The 24,058-nt window shown below is 39.7% G+C and overlaps 2 protein-coding genes across 4 annotated transcripts in view; one reads left to right on the forward strand and one right to left on the reverse strand.

Annotated features, from left to right (window-relative positions):
• The window catches only part of GLMN (glomulin, FKBP associated protein), a 22,737-nt gene extending 12,196 nt beyond the window's left edge, over positions 1 to 10,541 (forward strand). For 2 of the 3 annotated variants that reach the window (XM_086462774.1, XM_086462777.1), the window contains 9 exons: positions 235 to 324; positions 853 to 894; positions 982 to 1,055; positions 1,368 to 1,452; positions 3,061 to 3,170; positions 4,297 to 4,360; positions 7,678 to 7,801; positions 9,205 to 9,287; positions 9,430 to 10,541. In XM_086462774.1, coding sequence (XP_086318900.1) covers positions 235 to 324; positions 853 to 894; positions 982 to 1,055; positions 1,368 to 1,452; positions 3,061 to 3,170; positions 4,297 to 4,360; positions 7,678 to 7,801; positions 9,205 to 9,287; positions 9,430 to 9,537 — 780 coding nt within the window. In that variant the 3' untranslated portion in view covers positions 9,538 to 10,541. The remainder of the gene's footprint in view (positions 1 to 234; positions 325 to 852; positions 895 to 981; positions 1,056 to 1,367; positions 1,453 to 3,060; positions 3,171 to 4,296; positions 4,361 to 7,677; positions 7,802 to 9,204; positions 9,288 to 9,429) is intronic. The other variant, XM_086462775.1, reaches the window with a different exon arrangement.
• On the reverse strand, positions 10,538 to 18,489 carry C3H1orf146 (chromosome 3 C1orf146 homolog). Its single transcript, XM_009962170.2, has 5 exons — positions 18,421 to 18,489; positions 16,374 to 16,467; positions 14,878 to 15,046; positions 12,022 to 12,100; positions 10,538 to 10,657 (listed from the first exon to the last, which is right to left on the reverse strand). Exons 1-5 carry the CDS (start codon positions 18,487 to 18,489, stop codon positions 10,538 to 10,540), a joined length of 531 nt encoding a protein of 176 aa, XP_009960472.1.
• Positions 18,490 to 24,058: the final 5,569 nt, after the last annotated feature.

Here is a 24,058-nt window from a genome sequence, read left to right on the forward strand (position 1 = left end):
TTCAGTCTTACATACACTTGAACTTATTGAACTTTACACACATGCATAAACGTTTAAATTACCTTTAGCACTTCTATTTGTAGCCCCTAGGAGCTTTGGCTATCCGAATGAGCGATTACAGTGAGGGTGGTTTTAGCTCTGAAGCGTTAAGCATACGTAATGTAATGTCTTCTATTGTAACATCATATATGTGCAAAATGTTGGCAGCTTTTTTCTTTCCCTACCCACCTGCAGGATCTGTTTGAGAGCTGTTTATTGAGAATGGAAGATAATAGCCTTCTCCATCAGTATTTAGAATTCAGAGTTTTTATTAACGTACCTCAGGTAATAAGAAGTAACATACAGAAGCCTTTAAAGTTTATTGTAAGTAATTTCTAGGTGTTTGGGGGGGGGCATACCACTGAATCTTGATGCACTTGTGTCGTTAAATTGAAACCTTCAGTGTCTTGCTGTACAGAATTTACAGTCTGTTCTACCCACTGCAGCATGAAGTTTCAGTGACAATTAAAATACACTTAGTGCATGTACAGGCCACTGAAGCGAGTGGGCACTGATCTTCGCTGAAAGGTGATACTTGCTCATTTTTGTCTTTTCCTTGCAAATCTGCTGCTCGACTACGTTCTTAGTTGGACCCAACAGTACGAGAACAATATTCTTGTGTGTCAGCCTGGGGATTTCAGCCACTGAAGCTAATGTGAATTTCTCTGATGAGAATCTTTCATGGGCGTGGTTTTGTGGGCTGTGGGGTTTTGGGTTTGTTTGCTTTTTAATGTGTTGAGTAGATTTTAGTCAGTGTTGGTGTAACGTAATAATCGGTATTTAATTAGGAATTATGTTTTTGTCCTACTGCAGGATTTGGTGAAAGTTATGACCCTTTGTCCCATAGAGCATGTGGTATGTAATGTGACGTACAGAATCAGTTAAGGGCTGAATTTATTTAATTAGAATTAATCTGATAACATCTTTTTTTTTTTTCTTTAGAGAAAGAAGAGTTTAAGTATTTTGCAGTTGTTCATAGACAAGTTTGATGCAGAGGGAAAATATACATTATTCAGGTATGCATCCACGTTACTGTAGATTGTGTAATACCAGCCTTATTGCAGCTTAATTGCATAGATACAATGATTTCTGACAGAGTTTCTAATTGGTAATTTATTTTTAATTAATTTTACTATGTTAATTTTTGGATAAGTAATGAGTTTCACGTGCCTCACATAAAGTCAGCTGTCATGTAAGCCGGTGTTTAACAGTTACACAGTCATCTTATTTTTAGTGAATAAGGCCATAATGTTGTCTAAGTTTCGAGCCAACTATATAGGCAGCTTTGAAGAGATAATACCTTTTGTTTTGTTTTGTTTTGTTTGAAGGTGTTTACTGAAGACAAGCAACCACGCTGGCGTGGAAGGATACATTATTAAAAATATAAAAGATCAGGTTCACTTATCATTAACGGTGAGGCTATTACCACTAAAAAACAAGTTGCCATCTCAAAATTTTATCAGTATCACATAGAGAAAATGCGTACAGTTTAAGCTTTGAGTGATGCATTCAAGACATCCACTTTGAAAAGAAACATAGAATTGGGAAATTATATGATTAAAATATTAATTTGGCTTTTTTCTGCGTGTGTATTTTTACATTATAATTTTACAGTTGTATTTTTAATTGCATAATCTTACTGTATTTTTTTAAGAAGTTATTATTACCTTTTCTGTGCTTGAAAATACATACTTCTTTCTTAAAGAGGAACTACTCAGTCTTTTGTTTTATCCTCACAGTTCCTCACTTCTTGAATATAATTCAAATGCTACAGTCCAGGCAGAATTATTAATTTATTCTTGGTTTTTATGATGACAGTCAGCACTATATTATGAGTGCTTCACAAACCTTAAATTCATCAGAAAGGGTTGAGCTAGATCAAAGCCATTTAAATCTCATATTTTATAATCATTTATACCAGCAAGTTGGAAAAATTAATTAAAAATAAATTATTAACTCCTTTCTCTGACTCTCACTTCTTTTTTTTTTTTTTAAACTCCTTAGGGCCTTTTCCAAACCTAATTTGCTTCTCAAGGATGCTGCCTTTTGTCAGATAGGACAATATATAGTAAATTTACACATGTTTTATGCTAGCAAAATTATGTTAGAAAACAGTGAACTACTACTTATTAGATCTGTCCTGTACATTGAATGAACAGGGGTGCACAAGGTGATAACTGTTCCCAGGAGGGCTTGCACTAAAATGGAACAGGTAAAAGTATAGCCCAAAATTTCCTTACGGATTATTTTTTTGACTATTCTGCTTCAGATTTTTCTTAATACGTTTCTACCATGAAGAGTTCCCTGGCTGTCAAAAAGACAAATAACTTTAAAATTTCATCATATGAATTTGAGTGTTCTAGATTCGTTGCAAAGAATTCTGCTGTAGACATAACAATAACAATGCCCTATCGCTACCTATTTATTTCATCTTAGGTTTTGTGCCCAGCTAGTCTTAATCTTTCCAGGTCCCTCATCTGATCTGACTTAACAGACAGTTACCCTTCTTGTCTCCTTATCTAATCTCAGTTTTCCTTCCAGTCCCTTTCTGGGTTTAGAATATGCAAAGAAAACTTTAAACACCTGATCATCTTTAATAAGAAAAATAAAATTGTGACATTACTGTTACGAAATTCGTAGTGTCTCTGGTAAAGACAGCTAATTGTTCCATACCTCAATATTAAAAAAAAAAAAAAAAAAAGAGAGTGCCTACTACAATTTGTGAAGTTTATGTAAACAAGTATTAACTATATTGATGCTCCACAAGAGGTGGAGGATCTATTCTGATGAAAATGTAAAGAACAGCTTGGCACGGAGAGACAAAGTAGGGAGGACTGTGAAAAGACTAGTTTGTATACTTCTGTCACATGAAATAATTGGAAAATATTGCTTCCAGTGTTTGTTCTTTTTTTTTCTATTTCCATTTTCCCCAAATTATTGTTAAATTATTTAAAATTTGTTTAAGACAGCTTTAAGATTTAAATTTTGCACTCAGCTAAACTTTCTGCATCGTTTTTTCAGAAGGCACGTGACAACATTTGGTTTACGGGACATCACCTGATCTCCCTTCTAGATTTAGTGCTGTTGCTTCCAGAAGGTGCTGAGACAGATCTTCTGCAACACTCCGATAGGTGAGTCGTAACCGCAGTTAGAGGCTTTTCTCCTTCTTTAATCATTTAAAAAGACTTCAAACACCCTTACTGCAGTGGGAGGTAGGCTGTCATGTAATTAATGAGGTGACAGCATCAATGTATCTTAAGTTTTTGGAACTAGGAATGGAAATGATCACTTATTTCAACCATCCTTTCAACTAACTCTGTATAGAAGAATGTCGCAATGCTGTTACATTGATTTTTAACAAAAAGAAAGGAATTCCTCCTCCATTCCCTGAGGGTATAAGGCTCAGATGTCAAATGACAGAACTAATTGGTCAAGCATTATTTCTTCAGGAATGTATGGTTTGTCAGCTTTCTGCAGACAATTGGAGAGGAACAAAATTGGAGGAACAAAAGAAATGTGGTATGTTCTCTTACGTGATCGAGGGGAATAACAACTATCGGATAGAACTTGCAGCACCCAGCCTTTTCAAGGCTGTTTCCCAGATTGCTGCTGGGCATGCAGTATCTCAGCAGTGGGGATACAGAGCCACCTGAACAGCAAATGCTTGCATTAAGTAATATAAAAATAAAACCGGAACGTCTCTGAAAATCTCCTGTGTGGGACAAGTCTTTTCCAGTAGGTTGAGTAAAGGTTGGGCTTGTAAATCAGTAGGGTGATAGTGTCCCGATGGACACGTCACTACTTAAGAACCCAGATGTAGGATCTGTAATTGTACTGTTGATCTGGAAAAAAACAACAAACAGTTCCTGCTAAAAGGTACAGCAAAACACAGGCAAAAAGCGTATTTTAAAAAGCACTCAAAAGTAAAAATTCAACACAGAATAAAGCAAGCTGTCACACTAGTTTCAAATCAGCTTTGGATCAGCAGTGGTGCACATTACACATTCTATAAGGTTCTATCTCATCAGAGAAAACTTTCCCTCACGATCACCAGCTTTCTCCAATCTGCTGACAGTTTTAATTTTACCTGGACATTAACTGCACACTGGTGCTCTAGACTAAGCTGTGTTGCTCAACAGATGGGTGGTTGCATTTTGTACAAATAGATGTTTTTAGGATGTCCAGCTAATGGGCAATTTCAATTATTACCCCTGAAATATAAATCTAAATGATGACTAGTACCTTTTTAATTTGCAGGATTATGGCGTCACTAAATCTACTGAGATACTTAGTCATTAAGGACTGTGAAAGTGATAATCAAGTAAGTACTAATTGATTTGAAAATGATTGATTAGCTGAGGGTGGAGAGCTGGATTCGTGTGAGCACTTGTTATCCTTGATACAAAACCATGGGTTTTTGCATTTTTCTTTGCAGTGGTCAGTAATCCAGAAGTGATGCTTTTATTAACTGCATTGGGAGATATGTGATGTGTTACTTTATTCTGATGAAATTTGATGGCATTTGTACTGAACTCTGACTGTAAACAAGCTAATCCTTTTTCTCCACCTGATGAACTCTGGTCCGAGCCCATAGTTTTAGAGTATGTCACCTAAAGTCACATCTCTATCAAGTATTCCCATGAGGAAAAAATATTTGTTACTCTTGCTTATTTATTAGATGGTATCGCTCAAGCCCCCAAGTGGATTTCTTTATAATAGTAATACAAATCTTTGCAGTTCAAGAGATCCATTTTATTCATCTTTAGGCAAAATACTTTTTGTGCAGTGTGGTAAACGTTGGTAGTATTAAGATTTCTCAGGAAGTGTTTAATAATTGTATTTAAATAGTTTTTAGCTGTGCAAAACAATGCATTTACAGCAACTGTGCAGGTGCATGGGAGGTACACGTTAAAAGCTTCTCTAGGTATTAGCATCAAAAAATTCTTGTCTGTAAGATCCACCTGCAGAAGTACCAAAAGGAACGGCCAGCCCTCTCCCATTTTCTGTTGCTTTTCCAGAAAGAGCCTGGAACGCTTGATGCACAAAGTTAACTGCCCAGCCCTGCAGTTTACCTCTGTGGTTATTACAGGGAAACCCATTTACCCTCATTCCTCCTGTCTGTGGATGTTTGAATGTAGCTGTTTCAGAAATACTCCGCATATTTAAACTTTACGGAATATTTAAAAAATCAAAACCGCCCTTACGTATTTTACCCGTATAATATTAGGCTGCCTCAGTTTAAAGCAGGATTTTAGAGCTTTAGTTGTAATCCCCACCTCTTCCTTCTCTGTTTTGTTCAGCTCTTTCCTGTCTGAAGCAGTCAGCAACCCCGGTTACTGGTAGATGAGTGCAAAGTGTGTTTGTTGCTCACTGCTGTGTGGCTGTTCAATGTAGTATGTTGTGGTGGACCTGCTGGTTGTGCGTACAGTCGGTCCTGTCCGCCTGCGGCTGGTGGAAATGTGTTCCTGGAGACTCAAGGGGGAGCTTGTTTGAATTTCATAGCTGGGTCGATAGGTGGATTTCATATTCTAGCAGCCGATTCGTAAGTGCTCTGACTTGGACTGTGTCGCTACAGCGCTGAGGAGCCAGTGGAATTATTTGTGTTTAGTTTTCCGGTTACATTCCGCTACCAAACGGCTGCTTATTCTAATACTAAATGCAGCTTCTGTTGACTCTTTCAAATCACTGTGTTCCGCTGTTCCTCTAATTTAGGCGATCCAGGAGCTTTTTACCCACTGCATCGTGTAGTGAACAAGTATCACCTGTCTCCTTAGTACTAAATGCTTTGATTTTTGCATTAAAATGTTTGTTTAAATTAGTGACAGTTTAAAGAAAAATTTGCTTTTCAGTTTTAAAGTAGAGTAAAGCCTTTCTTGAATAAGCAGTATCATGGTCAGGTGAGTATTCTAACCAGCAGATAAGTAACCTAAGGTGTTTTGTCCCCCAGTTGCTTGGCTTTATGATTTGGAGTCACGGATTTCAGCGTATCATTTTCTGTTTTCTAAAATACAGACAAAATTCTGATCTACTTTAGAGCACTTTGAGATCTGTGAATACGAGTCTTGTAAGTGCCTAGTGAGGTTATTGGTCTAAGGAGAACAGTAATAATACAGCTTGCACTGATTACCAAAACTGTAACGAAAATGAATAGCACAAATAGCTTTCAGCTGGGGCTTTTTTAATTTACTCTGTAATTAGTTAGTATTGATAGACTGTACCTGTTTCTCAGATTTAAGGAGTGATTACTATTTAAGTGCTCATTATGGTTCACTCAGTTTCATGTAAATGCGTAGCTTTGAAAGAAAAGAGAGAATTCCTCTTTTATTATTATTAAAAATGTATACATAGTAGCACAGCCTTGCGGTAACCGTGCTGTCTAGTACCTGGCGTAAAGAATGCCCCTACAGTTTGAGGAGAAAATAGCATCACCTCTTCTGAAGTTTTCCTTTAAATTTAAGCCCTGCCAGTTCTTCTTGACTTCCTCCCTGTCTCCCTTCATATAGTGCAAGCGGGGCAGAAAGAAATTGCCTCTTTTCATGTCAGTTCAGATGTTTCGATTGCTGCATAACAAGCACTTTCATTAATCAAGTTTAAAAATCAGTATTTTTCTGGAAAGTTATTTCTTCATTTTTAGTCCCATTCTACTGGAAGTAATTACTGGTTTTCTTATTTGACCGGTTAACTTGGTGCCATTTCGCATTAAAATTTGGTGAAATTTCCGCTGTAATCAACAATACCATTTAACATTGAGGATTCTTATTTTTATCGTCCTGACTCTGCCCTTTGAGGATACTGCCTGAGGAAAGGAGTCCTGTAAATGGCTCCCGTATCTGAAGACACAAAGACTGCTTTTGTATTTGATTCCTTCTACAGCAGTTTTGTAACTGCAAGCTTACCAGGTGCCAAGGCAGAGGAGTTTTCCTCTTGTGCCTTGCTTTTGAGCATCTTTTCCTTGTATCTCTTGCTTCCTGAGTGCCATCACTGTAACCTCCTTCTTTCACCCGTGTTCATGGTCACTTGGGCAACCGTGCCAAAGGATGGGGGAGTAGCGTATCCAGTAACATTCCTGCAGTGTTTTTTAAACTGGATGCAATATAGACAAGACCCTCGTGTATTTGGGAGCATGACATTTATCAGAGCTTTCATTTGGCATCACAATACGGTGTTAATTCAGGAACATGAATCGAAATGTTTGTTCCATTTTGCTGCTGAATTATCTTAGAGGAATCTACAACTGCTGTTTCCTCACTCTAGAGATTCTGCCCTGAGAAAGTGGCTAGTACCCCCCTCCCACATACCAAGATCCTTTCAGCTTTGCTTATAAGAACAAGTCGAAAGTGGGCGTTTCCATTGGTGTAGTTGTCAGCCTACATACTAAGTTTGCCCCTATTTTTTTTGACTGCTTCATCCTCCCAATATTCAACAAATAACGTAAGAGAGAAGGAGAGGAGCTTGAACATCCATCACAATGCTATTCATGCTTAAAGGCAGGAGTCTAAATTCTTTTTTGTTTTCTTTCTTCTTCCCAGCGCAGAAGTGTAGGTTACAAAGACTACTCCCAAACCTTGTGCTCGAAAACTTAGCGTTGCCAAGCTTCACTGAAACTAATGTGTAACCTTCTCGGTTCTGTTTGAACAGGCTGGTGTATGGACCGCACTTGCCAAGATCGAGCAAAATTTTTTAAAACCACTGCACGTAGGACTCAATATGTCAAAAGCGCACTATGAAGCAGAAATAAAGAATAAGAAAGAGAACAGAAGAGGTTAGTTGTTTTCTTCTTTCCTCAGCTTTGTTCATACTTAGAAACTCTGGAAACCCTTTGGAAACAAAGAATTGGTGAGTGCTGTGTAGATCATGTTTGTTTGACTGTTGACACTATTCCGAATTTCAAATAATAATTCAGTAGTTGCTGTATTTGATATTAATAATTTCCATAATTGGTCAGGAAAATCTGAACTTGTTTATCTCCCATCACATTTGTAAACCTTATGGAAACCCGATGGGAATGTCACACGAAGACCTTCAAATCTTGTTCTGCATTTACACTTTTGATTTTAAGGTTACACAGGAGCATCTCAGGCTCTGAATATATAGCCCTTAGGTTTCATGCTAGGTGTGGGGCGGTGAACAAGAGAAGCAGCAACTAAGTGCTCTCTTAAAGCCTGAAGGATTACGTTCTGGATTTGTTTGGTTTTTTCTTTTTTTTTTTTTTTTTTTAATCTGACACACAGAATCAGATTGTGCTCTGGGTTAAGCAGACACATTCCACAGGGCCTGAGAGCTGTCGCTGCTTTAGGCGATCTCTGTGTATGTCAGCTCCTCTGTTCCTTTGTGGTCGCCAGTATAATTAAGACAGCCCAAGGAACTTGCTTCTGCTGCCGAAAACGTCAGTACAGCTTTTTGCCCCTAGTCCTGTTCTCTTCTGTTGTTGTAAACTCTGTAAGCATGAGGCAGAGAAGGGGAATTTTTCTGAAGTAACCCCTGGGTGTCTTTCTAAAGGGAATCCTTTAAAATGAATCGGGAAGCTTTTTCTTGAAGTCCCCGTTACGTTTCTCCAGCCTTTGACAAAGCGTAAAGAGATTTGAGTTCAGGAGAGAACATCTAACTCGGAACAGTAAATGGCTTACCCTTTCTCCCCAGTGCATAATCTTTGTGAGCATTATGTTGAATTTCAGATACGTGGTCTGAATACAAGAGGGTTTTCCCCTCAGTTTTCAGATGTCTTTTGCCTGCTGCGAGTTATCTCCCTGAAACAGAGAACCCTGCAGCCTTTTCTTCATAAAATAAATGCTTCATGTCTGGATTCGTTGAGTCAGGCTAAAGAACCTCCTACTATCTCTTTGGATGTAGAAATATTAAAAAATGTTTCAAAAAATAAGCAGGTTTAGTATTTTTTTTCCTTTTAAGGAGCATTTTAGCTTTATAAAGTTGTTTTGAGTTGCAGAGGTTGCCTGTTTAGTCCTGTAGTCATTACGTGTTACAGAAGGTGTAGAGACAGCACCCAGCTCAAACTGTGGCTCAGCACCTTCTGGCCTCTGGGCAATCCCGAGGTGTGTGGTTTTTAACCATTACTGTCTAGAAATGCTAATTATTAAATGCTCTTTTCATTCTAAAAGTGGTGTGAAACAGCAGCCTGATCTCTGGTTGGTTATTTCTTTTCTCCAGAGGCACACAGTTCTAACGCAGTTTGTTCTGTAACTGTTGGTGGGGAAAAGATGCCTGCCATGACAACCGAAATGCAGCTTCAGGTGAGTTTGTGTTTCCTTCAGCGTTACTCAGAAGTAGCGGAATTTTTTTTCAGTCTGGAGACAAATCTACACGTACAGTGGGTAAAAAAAAAGATAAAAATTATTCTAATAAAAATAACATTAATCTCTTCTGTCATTTCAGGTTTTACAGTCGGCTCTCTTCACATTTGATTTAATAGAAAGTGTTCTAGCTCGAGTAGAAGAACTCATTGAAGTGAAAATAAAAGCTGTAACGGATGAGAACAGTTAGGTCAGCTGCAGTGTTTGAATTAACGCACTTCTTACAAGACCATTTTGACTATGAGACTTTTGTCGAAAAGGAGGCTACCAGCCTTTAAATGAGAGCAACTTAGAGTGGCCTCTGGAACTGCGAATGCTTCCTACGTCTTGTTGCTGTCCTGTGTTTATTTTCTTTTGCTGTTGTTGTGTGCGACTCACAGAGATGGCCTCTTCACTGGAGTGCTCCTTTTCAGAACGTGATGCTTTTTCTTCAGTTTAGAAACTGAAAACAAGGGGGTTTTTTTGTTCTCATGCTGGGGCAAGGAGGTATGGTTGGGCATTTATGTTTCTGTTTTTCAGCATTTGTTAGATAATAGTTGTTGACTGTGTGGTGAATTACGAGATTTTTATAAGGTGACTGGAGAAGCATTAATTAAAAAGCACTGTTTAAGCACAAGTTATTTTTATTAGCACTTTTTAATGGGGACAAACAAGCTTCTATATTTACAAACAGGGCTATAAGCTATAGGTGAATAATAGAAACACCATGGCAAAAGAAACCAGGTTTAAAGAAAAATACATCAACTTTGAGCCAAATAAGATGTTAAAACTTCGTAACACAACAGGTAACACTTGTGTTTAAGAAACGCACTGTTTAATATTTCATACAGATACCTGTTGATGTATGAGAAACCTGTATTTTGGAATTGTTTTGATCATCTTTAAAGTTTTCCTTAAGATATATTAAATATTTGGGGAAATTAGTATAAACAGATGAGCTCATAAGTTCAGAATAAAGTTAAAAATAAGGATGGCTTTCAATAGTGCCATTAAACCACTTTTATTTTTCTTAGAATGCCCACTTGGTAGAATGTGTCCTATTTTTCACTGTGTAGTAATTTAATATCAATTTTCATTCCAAATGCATAAGTTGTATATAGTCTTTTGAAATGTAACTATATTTTTAAGAACATGCTATATTGTTTAAAATGTAGCCACTCTATTTATGAATAAAAATCCCAAATACTAAATTAATTACAGTGCCACTGGTACTCCTGAAGCATCTTCCAAACTGGACTGTTTTCTATTATTTGGGCTTTTGTCATTGCCATTTGGTAACGAATATCATCTGCTCGTGGCTTGGAAGTTACCTTAAAGGAAAGAGAAATATCATGAGTACGACACAGTAGCTCTTGAAGGTAATAGAATATTCAACGATTTTTTCAAATGGCACAAATGTAAAATTATTCAGCAGTGTAATCAGAATCATGTTTTCTGAAGTAGCTACTCAGGAATGATGTACCCAGAGGCGATTTGAGGTATCCTTTAGATGCAAGACCAGCGCTAAGAGAAGCAGCCCTGTCAGCATTGCAGCTGGCTGTCTGGGCAGCATTTCAGCAGGGGTTGGGTAGGGTAGCTCGGGATTAGTCGGATGGTGCTGCTCCCTTGGCCGGGCCTGTTCACATGGGGCAAAACTGTTCATTTTTCACCATCCCAGTGAGGGATTCTCTGGCAAAAGAGGAGCTCCTTAAACTGGCTTTGCACGGCATCAGTGAGAAATAATGTCACGGCAACCAACAGGTTTGTGGTGTGTATTGTCACCGCTTCTCACGGGGCTCTCCTGTTGGAGCTTGCGGTAAACGGTCTGAAAAAGCAGAAAAGCGCATTCAAGTCTGTAGGGTCAGCAGCAATCTCAACAGCTCTTGGGTTAATGCTGTATTAGGAGACGAGGCCCAACACCAGTAGATTCCATAAAAAGTTTTAAGTACAATGTTCAACATTGAAATAAGTATTTAACAACTTTTGCCATCTAATAAGTGAGATGTGGCTTACACACTTTTAAAATTATGAATGCTCCAAATAAGTTAATGCTCGTTGTTTTGAGATGCCCACTTCAGGAAAGGATAAAGTGTAAATTCACACGTGATTCCTAACGTGCTGCTCTTTTTATTTTTGGGCATGGGATGCTGCTAGTACTGTTACAGTTAGTATCTAAGTAAGAATTGCCAAAGAAAAATATTCTTTAAAGAGGTTCAGTAAATAATCAATAAAGTGTCGATGCATATGAGATACGTTGCAGATAAACAGATAAATTACACTGATGAAGCTGTAGAAATAATATACTAGTTTGTATCCACAAGGAGCTGGAGTTTTCAGCTGGGCATTTTTACTTTGAGTTGAAGTCGTTACAGATTTAGATCTCGTGCTGGTTCTGCACTAGTAAATGAAGACGTCCTAACTTAACCGTGGTAGAGAAGAGCTGGATTAGCTCTTACATACCTAATTTGTCTTCACAGGTGCTGTTAAGAGCTTTTAAAGTTACCTTTAACAGTAGTTTAAAGACTCAGCTAAAGCACCAGAGCAACAGTCCTACCTCAGTGGATTACATAGATTGTGGTCAATATGACCCAAAAAGTTCCATTAAGGAAAAATAAATACTTTACTGGTTTTGGCTTTTCCTGGCTCATATACTTCTGAAGAACTAATATCTTTATGTACACGCAACCAGACTCACCTTAGCTATAGTTAGCATTAACTTCACAGCTTCAGCAGTATTATGAACTGGTATGATACGTAAATTACTGCCCAGGAACCTGCACATCGAAATAAATGAGGGGTATGGTTACTTTTAGAAGGCACATTTAGTTTGTTATACTCAAAAAACATTCCCACATGACATAAACAACTTCTTCCTGTGCCTTCACCACAAGTAAACAGAAGATTGTTTTTACTTCTAAAGGCAACTGGAGAGTCCGTGCTGTTCGTAGAGCCATCTGTCCCGTCCCTTTAGGTGGGATTTGGAAGGGCTTATTTTTTTTTAGGGCCCTTTGACAATCAATCAACACTTCTTAAGCATGTGTGCGCTCAGGGAGAACGAAACCCTGTTTTTTTCTGCTGTGTTGTTGAAGACTGTCCATTCTCAGTGCCAGTAAAAAAATGTTTGTTTGTTGTTTTTTTTTTATGGCTTTGGAAGAACACAGGAAAGCATCTAAAAACACTGTGCTAAAAATACTTCAGAATTTGAACTAGATCTTTGCCGTGTGCTATCTAAATATAGCAATCAGGGCATCAGATAAGATAATGTGATAATTCTGCTAAGAATTTCGTGTAAAGACTCGTTCATTCAAATAATTCCATCTAAAATTAATTTTCTTTTCTATAAATAATGTTATTCGTAGGCATCCATTCTTGAGAAGGGAATCTGAAGATTCAAAATGCCAGCGTCAGTTGTCATCCAGTGCAGGCACGGAAGGGAGAGAGAGCCAAGCTGAGGCGAGCACAGAGCCTCTCCTTAACGCTCCTATCTGCAGCGTGTTGCAGTAACGACAGCAAAGGGAGCGTTGCTGCTGTTCGCTGCTGTAGAGCGAAAACAGGGACAGAAGAAGGAGGAATTTTAAATAATCAAATATTTAATCCCAACCAAGTGCCCAGCTGCTCAACTGTGTTCTGCCCTGTGCCCTCCCCCTGTGACCACCACCTGTTCCTCCCCTCAGGCTGTTCGATGCCTTGGGCTTGTTCCCACCAAGACCCCCCCGCTGGTTAGATCTGAGCTTGGCTGCCCCTTCTCGTTAGCAAACGCACATGTTACAGGCAGTGTCCTTCCCTAAGGGTTGGTACTTGGGACACTGTTGAGTTTTGCTAAAAATCTGATGCAAAAAACTGTGGTTTGATTTGCATTTAGGGAAATAAATAGCTGCAACATGGCTAATGGTAACAGTGGGCCAAGCAAAGCATGAAAGAGCAAAGTTACACGTACTTACCGAGATCCATGAAAATCCATTTCTGTCAATAGTTTTGCTTCCAGTCACAGCAGGTCTAATTTAGTTTGTATTTTATTGGTTTGATTGGTGGGCAGAATACTGGCTGTTACAACAGAGCGCTGGGCTTTGCTCCAAGGTGTTTGAAAATGAACATACAGATTTACCCAGGAATTCGTGGAAGCCTCCTTTGAGCTGCGATGGTAAAGATCGCTTTTCTCCCCTTCCCCTGGGACACACACAACCCTACATAAAGCGTTCGTGCTCCTATAATGTTCTTGTTGATAATAAAACATAAAACAAAAAAATCCTTCCCCAATTGCAACAAAACCATCGACAGGAGAAAGAAACGGTAATACAGGAAGACCTGAAAATACCAGGGGACTTTGTTGTTTTAAGAAATCCAACAGGTCACTGGTTGTTTGAGAGAACATGGCACAAGTTTCAACCCCACCAATGCAAAAGCCCAGTCAGTGATTTACAACCAGTAGCAGAACTCCAAGTTGCCAGGTAGTAAAAAAAGCACATGCATCTGAAATAGAACTGCGCCTCATCAACATCAGTTTGGAATGGCCGGCAATGACAAAACTATTCTTCTGATTGTAATAAAATTACTGACTTTCCAAACAGAACAGTTTCAAAACATCACGTTCGTTAGTGATCAACACATGCACGAAATCTGTTGTACATAACCACACAGCAGCTCGAGAAATAGCACTGCCATCAGCTGAAGGACGTGCTCTTGCTGAATGGTGGCAGAGCTTTAAGACCTCTCATGAAAATGTATGGAATTTTCACAAATGGTAATAGTTTTCCTACATCTCATCCCATACCCTCTGCTGCTCATCAGCGTTTGGCAGCGTGCCCAGGGTTTAACGGAACTGGTGCTAATTTCACAGGGGTGAAGATCAAAGACACCATTAGAACAGGCACTTCTTTGATGTCAAGAGTCAAAATCGACTGCAGTTAGGACTACAGTACCTACCAGAAAAGAGTTCTGACTGCAAGTACAGAGCGCAGTCTGGTAACTCTTGCCAGCAGGTACGTACTGAAACACGCGAGTTTTCAGGCTTCATTAGAAATCACAGGCAAAGTTTTAAACAAACCAGTTTTAGTGCCCAGTTTTATACTTTTGGTGTAAAATAACAGTGATTATTTCAAGCTGTCTAGGTCTGTATAATAGACGCTGTTCCAAGTAAGCTGGTAAAGAATCTGCACTTTACAATAAAGCCTTTTCTCATGAAGAAAACTTGCCCGTTCTGTTTCGAAAATGACCACGAAAAGATGCTGACAGAGCTAAGAAAACGGCCAAATTTTCCAGTTCAAAACTTTAAAAGGAATTATACGATGTAGCCCTAAAGTGACTGAAAGGGATGGCATTTGCTATGTTTTGAGGAATGTCCTCTTTTGTTATCTAGGACATATCAGATTGACTCCCTTCGTATTCTGTTCGCTTGCCATTAATAAACATACGCTTTAAACAGTTTTCCAGTGCATTAGCAAAATAAAATTAATATTCCTGAAAATAATTCCTAAAATAATATTCCTGGATTAGGACTGCTCCTTCATTTCTTCCCAGCAATAAAAAGTTTGGTTTGATGTTGAAATCGTACCTTCTCTGAATCCTGAACATGACATCCCATTCTTCTGGTCCATGGAGAGCAGCCGACAAAACCAGAAAACCATTCCGATGAATGTTTATGAACTTCTGAATTCTTTTGGAAAACTCTTCTTCCCCTGTCGTAAGGAAGTCCTGAGAGTCTGACAGTATAAATGCAACACCTACCGAAGAAATCGATGTAAATGCACGCGTCATGGCAGCAACACAATTAAGTTCTGCCCACAAACCAGGACGCAGAATTCTTATTTGACCATCAGTTTTCAAGGCGATGGAACAAAACACGTGAATGAATTTATACATCTTGACAGTGAAATGCAATCATGAGATTTGGCCAGTGAGGACCAGTACTGTTAAGATAAAACTACAGATAACTCACAGGTTATTTTCTACCATAACATCAAAAAACCCCCCAAGTGTTTAACCCGCTCCAAGCACAGACGTGGAAACGCCTTTGAAAGCACCTGCTTGAGGAACAAGCAACTGCTCTAGTGGAATGAACTGAGGGCAAACGGCTGGTTGAGGAGCTCAGCGAGCCCCCTTCCTAAGTGAGATAAACACGCCTGTAACTTCTCAAAAGTTAGCTAAACTGTCTACCGGGAAAAATGAAATTATAACTCTGTCAACTAAGTTGTTCTGAAAGGGAAAGTTAAGAAAGCTGAAGTTTAGGAGGCTTAACAATCGAGGATACAAAAGACTAGGCCAATGTGTGCCTTGTTAGTCCTTACAGTTCAGGAAAACGTTGGACAAAGGATGTTGTCTACTTGTCTAAAGCATCTTTTGCTCTGAAAAGGAAGGATAGATATTTCACGTGTGCAGATTCAGTGATTTCCTAATCAAACCTGCTCAAAGAATCCTTTCCATACCTCCTCTGCTGCCACCAGGTCTGCAAACTCAACTTGGAAGATGAAAGCCAAGAGTCTTGGTTCACTCTTGCGTTTACAGCCATGAACACTGAAGATATTGACGGCTGTCTTACATGGTAGTGGCACCCAACGTGTTTGCTCAGTTATAACAAGAATTTACTAAACAGTTGAGCTGACGATCACCAAATCTGATGTAGCTGTTCTACAATACGTCCAAAAAAAGTAAAACCCAAGGAAAATGTTTCATCCCCATAGTTCTCTGCTCCATCCTCTGATTTACATGCAATCACAGCATCACAGCGGGGGCGGGTTGGAAGGGACCTCTGGAGATCGTCTAGTCCAACCCCCCTGCCAGAGCAGGTTCACCCAGAGCAGGTCACACAGGACCACGTCCAGGCGGATATTGAAAATCTCCAAGGAAGGAGACTCCACACCCTCCCTGGGCAGCCTGTTCCAGTGCTCTGTCACCCTCAGGGTACAGAAGCTTTTCCTCATGTTCACAGCCCAGCTCCTTTCACTACTACCAGTCATTGCAACACGGCAGCTTTTATTCAGTTTGGTGTAACTGACCTCGTACCCCCTTAGAGTTCATGAGTTCAAAAGCATAAACTTCAAAATACTGTACCAGAAAGAGAAAAAATCACGGATCCAGTTTCCACTGATTCTGAATATCGAACTCGGTGGTGTTGCCTCTGTAGAACTGTAGAAATTTCATGATTCTAAATAGATTTTAAAAGGTTATTTTTAAAACATGTTTTCAGCCAACAACATAGATAAAAATATTCTTAAAGCATTGTCTGAACCACTATAGACAGAACTTTAGCATCGCTGTTTGAAAAAGATTTTTTACTCCACTTGCAATAAAAAAGTTGTAAAATGTTAATTAAACTTTTTCAGCTAATGAAATTTTGAAATATTTGCATTGGAAGTTATCAAACATTGAATGACAATTTCATATGCGTACATTCAGTTTGCCTCAGGAAACTCTTGCATAATACATAAAGAAGCTCAAACATTTTACAGTCTATTTTTGTATGATGTGCTAAAGGAGGATTTGCAGAAGTGAGGAACATACAGCGCTGTGTTTCTACGACTCCAGCTAATTAGACTGCATTATTTTCCACAGATGTCAGCATTTCCTTTGGAAGATAGTTCAGAAAAATCTGTATGGGACGTGATTTTCTTTAAAGCTCTCTGACAGAATGCAATCCACTCAGGAAAACTAGAACATTGCCCTGTGCAGCATAATCACCTACAGAATGGAGGGGGGTTGGATGTATTTTTCAGCCTGCGAAAAGCATTTCTGCAGTATGTTCTACAGAAGCTGCTCAAACACATTTTAAAGGTTAAATCACTGAATCCTTCTTAGCTAATAACACGTTCTTTAACCTACTCGCTTAAAGCCTGGGCAACCTGCCTATGTAGGGAAGCGTTGTGATTTAGTGGAAGAGGACAAAATGAAATCAGGATAGCAAGTGAACCCTGAAGGAGGCAGTAACCAGAAATGTTATGCTTTCAATTGGCCTGGAAAGGGAACGCTCAGTGACAGCTACTTGAGAGGTATAACTACAATTTTGGAAAAACTCTCTGCTTCAAAGCCACGGCTGACAGTGAATTATTTAATGCACAAATATAAATAACAGCCATAAGAAAAGGATAGCTGCAGAGGGAAAAGAGAAAGCTCATAACCAAAACCAGTGCAAAGCGCTACCTTTGTAAAAGAAAGGCCATCTTAGATTTGTATTCAGCTGTTTCCATACCTCTGCTCGCTGGGAGTCCTTACTAACAGCAGTAGTTAGAGCTGGGGCTCTTTATTAATCGAGTGAGTTATGCTGGTATAGCTGATGAGATCACTGCCCTCCCATAGCTCTCACCACATTATGGATTAAGTTGCTCTTCAAGTGGTTCCCAAACTAGAACAGCTTACAGGCTGTCATTCCAAGACAAGCAGGCAAATAAGAACAGGCTTTAAACTGAGGTGATTCAGGAATTACTTCCATGCCACTCACCCATTTATATAGCAGAGATGGGGTGATAACCTTGTCAGCCAAGCTAGTATAAGATATCCTTGCTTGTGAATCAAAGCCCTCTTGCTTCTAAATTCTCTCCAGCTGGCATGAAATTGGCCTCAGCTGCAGAAACTAATTACCAGCTCCTTGACATGCCCTTTCACTTTACTGGGGAACACAGTCTAAGGCTTCTGATATTAACAGATAAAAATATCCATCAGTATCAGTAAGACTCACTATTTTAAACTCAATTGCAAGCTTACTGAGTAATAGTCTACCTCAATGTTGATACTGTATAGTAGAAAATGAAGTGTTTAGGGAGATATTCAGAAAATTAAAAACATTTCTGATAGAATTATTTATAGTGCTAATTAAAAGCAGCATCAGTGCAGTGCAAAAATGATGAGTCAGGAGGACAAAGCAGTGTAACTCAGAATAGCAGGTGGCAAGAATACTAAATAGTAGCTAGGAAAAACCCACACAGACAAAAAAAAAGAACCAGTACTATAGTAGAAGGAACTTCTGATTAGTATAATTGTTTTATCCTCAAAATATTATATTCATTGACATCACATAAAATATTTCCATGTATGGAATATAGGAACCACTTCTTTCAGCGTTTCTTATTGAGTCAGACGCTACTTGTAACAAGCGGTATTGTACCTGCAGAGCTGTACTCATAATAACTGTTGTTATCCATCTCGACTGTTCCTGCCCACCACTTTCTGACATTTTTTTCAAGGGTTTAATGACTCCGCAGTGAAACCTCAGGTGCCCCCTTCTGAAAAGCTTGGAAAAAGAAAGATGACAATTACCTGCCAATTAGAGGAGTGAAATGTTTAAGGCACACAGATCCATTAAAGATCTGATTAAAAACCAGGGCACTACCCAATTCTCCAAAAGGCACACAGGTGCCCACCACCACTGAACTACTTTAAGAGGGCAATTAGGCACCTAAATGGCTTTAAAGAAGCTGCTTCTGAGAGGGCTTCCTCTAAAAGGCATAACAGGAGAGCCCCATAATGAATTCAAATGACTTCAGAAAAACACTCCTAAAAGCACTTAAAACGATTAAGGAGCATTTGCCCTGTTTTCCAAGGGCACGTTTGTCACTGTGTGCCTTTTACACCAAGACACTTTCGGGAAGACTGCCTGGGGCCTCATGCCCAGCCTGGAGTGGCCCACCACGCTGCAGGCCTGAGCACTCGCTCCTTTCATGTCTGTGTGCATTTAATTCTTCTGAAAATATGGCTGGATCTCTGGCTTGGCAGGCATTTCTGTTTCAGTAAGGCTCACTCGGGGCAGCTGGGGACACCGAAGCTCCCTGGTATGGTCTGGAGGCCGGGCCCGGCTGGGTCTCGCCTCGCACCCCTGAGGCGCTCGCCTGGAGCACGGCGGTTGGGAGAGCTGCTTCCCACGAAACCTTTATGCCTAAATAAAAGGTTTAACCGGGCCTCCCCTCGTGTTAAAAACCTGGTAAGGTGCTAAAATGAAATCCCCGTGGCCCCTCCTGGAAGGCAGGGACCGACCTCCCTGTGCTTCCCCCCCTCCGGTGCCGCCGTGTCTCTCGGCTGGGCGCGGAGGCAAGGCGGTGGAGCATGGCCGCCCTCGGCAGGGCTGGTGGCCGGGCCTCTGTGGGGGCCCCGTCTCCTCTCCTCAGCCCTCAGGAGGAACGGCGGTTCGGGACATGCAGCTGTGGAGGTCGACCTTGCCTCCCAGGTCTGAGGAACTGAGAGATGTCGACCAAAAGCTCCCAGCACCTGAATGAAGCGCACGCAGCTTACTGCTAAGAAGGGAACTCAGGCCTTGGCGGGAAGTGAGGAAGGACCGAAGCCGTTGCCTTTCCTGTGGCCTGCTTGACTCCTGTCTGCTGCTCCGCATTGCCTTGCAGTGTACGGGTACTGGCTTCTGCTGGGATGCTGCTGAAACCCCTGCCATCTTGTCAGCGTCCCCATGAAAGTCCTCCCCAAACTTGGCCTTGGCCTGAGAGGCTGTACAAGTATAGACTGTGCGACATTTTTAGATGACAAAAAGGACTGAAAGGACAAAAATGTGGAAGGACACCAGGCAGAACAAGTGGGTGATACAAACGACGATGGTAATAAGTTTACTTTTGCATAGGAAAAAGACTTGAGGGAATGTGTTTAATGGAGAGCTAATTCTGCAGCTATTTCCGGGGAAGAATATTCCAAATTATTTTTTATGATACTCTAAATATAGAAGTTAGACAGTACAAAACTGTGAAAGCAAGAAACAGCACCACTTGCAGTGAAAGAGAAATACTGAGAATGTTGGAGCTTCTTTTTTCATCATGTAAGAGGAAACAGTACTTCTTTTACATGGTAGAGAAGAGCTGGGAGTGCAGAGTCATTACAAGTACTGAAGAAGAGCATCGATTTCCAGCTCTGCTCTTCACATAGTATGTGAATTAGACTTGTGCCAATCTACTGAAACCAGTATTTTTACTGAAAATATGAGAATGTAGTAAAAGCTTTTCCATTTTCAACTCTTTTTAGAGTATTTTAAAACAGAAGAAAATGACCTTATTTATATCTCAAAAATAATATATTTAAGTAGCAAATTGTCTAGCTTGCTTAGAAAGAATTAAACACCTTCGTGATTTAAAAATGACTCTTCTTTTTGTTTCAGACAAGAAGTGGATTCACATCTGATTTCCTGGTTCTGTTGGTCCCATGCACCTCAGTTACAGTTAACCCGCACTGCAAGGGTATGGAAACGACATTCTGCTTTTGATAGTAAGTCAAATATTTCTAATACCGAATTTTTAAATTTCTGTGGAGTATAAACGTGAGAGTCCGCAAATTAAAGGAAAATAACAGATGTGTGAGGTGTCCTGACTGCAGTGTTCTGGAGGGCTGTGACAGGACCAACAAACTGTGAAGCCGTTTCCTGTAACACAGTGGAGCGACGTGCTCTGACTGCGTACAAAAATCAGGGAGTTCAGAACATCAGGAATTATTTTAAAATACAATTATAAAATAATAAGGCAGTTTTATGATGAGGATTGATGATCCTGCTGACATCTGCTAACGTGAAGTTTGAATTCACGTGCCCCATGAATGAATTTGTGTTTCGGTATGAGAGAAATCCCAGGGGTAAAGAGTAGGAGCTGTTTTGTTGTAGCAGCTATACTTGATTTCTAACACTATAGTGTATCTGAATTCATATTTTGGAATATGTCTAATATGTACACGCATTAATTGAATTACAACAATTCAGATGGAGGGAAAAAAATAGGAGGGAATAGAACGGAATGAAAAGACAATCCACAGTGTAAATAACAGGAGAGTAGATTTTTGTTTCCTTCAGTGTAATACTGTTAGAAATGTATGGTACATAAAAGAAAGGATAAATCATTACATTTTAAAAAAATCCACAAAGAAATTTAAACACTGAATTCAGGCTCCTGAGATACCAGCAGATACCTTTTTCCCCAATAGCCATTCATTAACATGAAGTTGGACACCTCCCACCCCCCAACTCAAAATACTCACTCGAGAGGCATCAAAGTGCAATATGGATAAGCATGGGACAATGAGAAAGACCAAAACCTTAACAGAAACTGCTTCCTGTTAGTATTTTGACTCCAGTTGTTGTATTTTAACTTGTGTAAATTCTGTGTATCTTAATTTCAGTTGGCAAAGACTTATACTGGAAACTTAACTGAATATATTTCTGCCTATCATTACATTTGACAATAGTTCACATTTGCAATAAAATTAAGGCTCTCTCTGAGTTAGAAGGTTCGGAGGGGAATGGACTCCACTGCCTCCTGTGTAAGAGCCACCTGGCCTAACACTCGTCTGGTCCAAGTCTTATGCAATGGGATGTGCAGATCCCCTGAGCTAGGAACTGCTCAAGGGACAATTCCGGTAGCAGTTTGTTTTGCAACGCCCTTTGAGTCTGAATCTTACCATATGACTTGGCTTTTTCTTTTTGTGAGCCTCTTGTCAGCAGGCTAGTTAAACAGAGCTTGGACTCGAAGAAAATAGGTTTTTCTGGATTGCGTATTCTTCAGAGCATTCTCCTCCCCAGTATTTTCCCTTCCAAAAAGTGACTTTGAGCGATCCTGTGCTACCTGATATTATTACAGGCTAAATTTATTTTACTGCTTAAGGTTACCTCTGCTGTGACAGTTTCTGCCATTTTGCTAGTCTTAGCTTTAAATCTCAAAAGCATTCCTGTTCCACATACATGGTGCATTTCACATACAGGTGAAGCTGCGAGAGAGAGAGGAAGAATAGGGCTGTATCTGGCAGCACATCAAGTAACTCCTGGGAGCAGAGCAGAGAAGCCCATTTAGGCAGGAATAGAAGGATCTTGGGATTAGAAATCCCATATGATGAAGATAATGGCTTAAGCATTTGGATGAATAAGTAATTTATGACAAGGCAAAATCTTTCATCAAATTAGTGTTTCTCTGCGCTCTCCTGGGCCATATCCTGTATGTTCTAAATCAGCACCATTTTTTGATTTTGTAGGGCAGTGACATAGGTATCATCTTTCTCTATAGAGTTTTATATGAGAACTGATTGTTCATCTTCACACACGTCACCTGTCTTGTTCTCCAATGACATGATCCAAGAAACAGTTTTTTTCCATTTAGAGAAGAGAAAAGAGGGGTAAAGGTCCACTAAACAGAGAGAAGAAGAAATTAACACTTTTTTTTTTGTGATTTACAGAGCACAAATAAAAAATTGATGGCAGCAGTCCACAAATTCAATGAAGTACAATGAGTCAGCATTTAAGTTAGTTAAACATAGGATTTATTATTTTTCTGTCATACAGAATCTTCAGTATGTAGCATGGGGAAGAAAGCTTGTGGGACTATGCAACCGTACAGAGATTGTGGAAAGAGACGACCGTGTTCACAAGGAGTCATTTGGAAATGTGGTTACTTAGGCCTCAGCTAATTATCTAGGTTTGAAAAGGAAGTGGGTGGGAAACAGGCAAGCATTCAGTTTGAGACCTTAACAGCCTCCCCTCACCCTCCCAAAGACTGAGTGGTCAAAATATTCTAGGACCATAAAGCCATGGACTACAGGTAGTGACTCAAACTTTTCTCCAAATGCATCCTACAACAGAGATGGGATTAATCTTGATTACTAGAACACCATAATCCAGAAAGTAGAGATTGATTTCCCTTTTCTACCACAAAGATACAGGAGGACATCTTGCTGCGGGTAGGAAGTTTGACTTATAGGTGGGTCTCATGTCCATGGACATGAAAATTACCTCACTCTATGAAGGTAACAAAAAGCTTTTACACTGCCTACACTGAATCTGGCATGTACATATGGTTTGTCCTATTTATACTGATCTTAAGCACATTGATATAATTCCACTGAGAGGCAGGATGCCATGCCACCATCAAGAGAGGGTTATAAAAAAGAAGTGAAGAACTAAAATTATTTAATTAAACACAACCGTAAGAAATTCATACAAATGACTAAATAAGGATTGCATAAACGAGGATGCTGTAGATTTAAGTCATTTGGTGAGATCAGTCTCAAAACTGGCTTATACAGTTAGTAAGTTACATGAGCCAAGATTTTTACTTGGGTTACCAGTCTTTCTGTTCAGATGCTTAAAAATATCCTGATTTTTATGAATGTGGATCTGACAGCACTCACACTAACTTCAGTGGGAGCTGAGAAAAAGTCAGAGTCACTTCTACTTGCATGAATAAATATAAAACCTGATGGACTACCCGGGTAAGTGGGCTCAGTCCCCAGATTTGTACGTGTGAGCATCTGTTCAGGTTTACCAGACAATGTGCTCACTCTAATCCAGTTAACAGTCATTTTCTGTTAACATGCAAAAACTATTTTGACCATCAATGTCCTTATTAAACATATCTAGTTACGGAGTTGTAGTCAACCCTCCCCAAATATCGAGGCTTCAGTTACTGAAGATCAGATCAGTATTCAAATTTTACTGTGCAGTAGCGAAAGATTTTTTTTGTTGCAAGCAATGCAAAAAGCTACATTTCTCAGGACTGTGTTTTCTGTAATAGAACAGTCTTCTGAACTGGGAACTTCAGCAATGCATCAAGGAGCACAGGGAAGCAATTTAACGGAATTCCATTATTAATTATTTCATGCTTTAACTGCGTCCAGATGGTTCATCAGGATTAGAGCCTCACTGAGTACCATGTAAAAACACAGGTATGCACAGTGCCTGCCCCCAGGGCCAGTTCCATTACCCTTTCTGAAAAATGAATGTTCACCTGAAAGCCAATCTGTTTAAGTGGATTCGCTCCCACGTTTGCACGACTGTG

The sequence above is a fragment of the Leptosomus discolor genome, chromosome 3 (genome assembly GCF_034619465.1).
Source record: "Leptosomus discolor isolate bLepDis1 chromosome 3, bLepDis1.hap2, whole genome shotgun sequence".
NCBI classification, from domain to species: domain Eukaryota; kingdom Metazoa; phylum Chordata; class Aves; order Leptosomiformes; family Leptosomidae; genus Leptosomus; species Leptosomus discolor.

What these genes read in the sequence shown, in the direction of transcription:
- C3H1orf146 (XM_009962170.2), bottom strand. Translation starts at nt 18,489, where the DNA reads ATGTCAGAAAGTGGTGGGCAGGAACAGTCGAGATGGATAACAACAGTT. An exon ending in CGTGATTTTTTCTCTTTCTG is followed by an intron (nt 15,047 to 16,373) that starts GTACAGTATTTT and finishes TTTCTTCGGTAG; the next exon opens with GTGTTGCATTTATACTGTCA. An exon ending in TAATGCTAACTATAGCTAAG is followed by an intron (nt 10,658 to 12,021) that starts GTGAGTCTGGTT and finishes CTTTCCTTTAAG; the next exon opens with GTAACTTCCAAGCCACGAGC.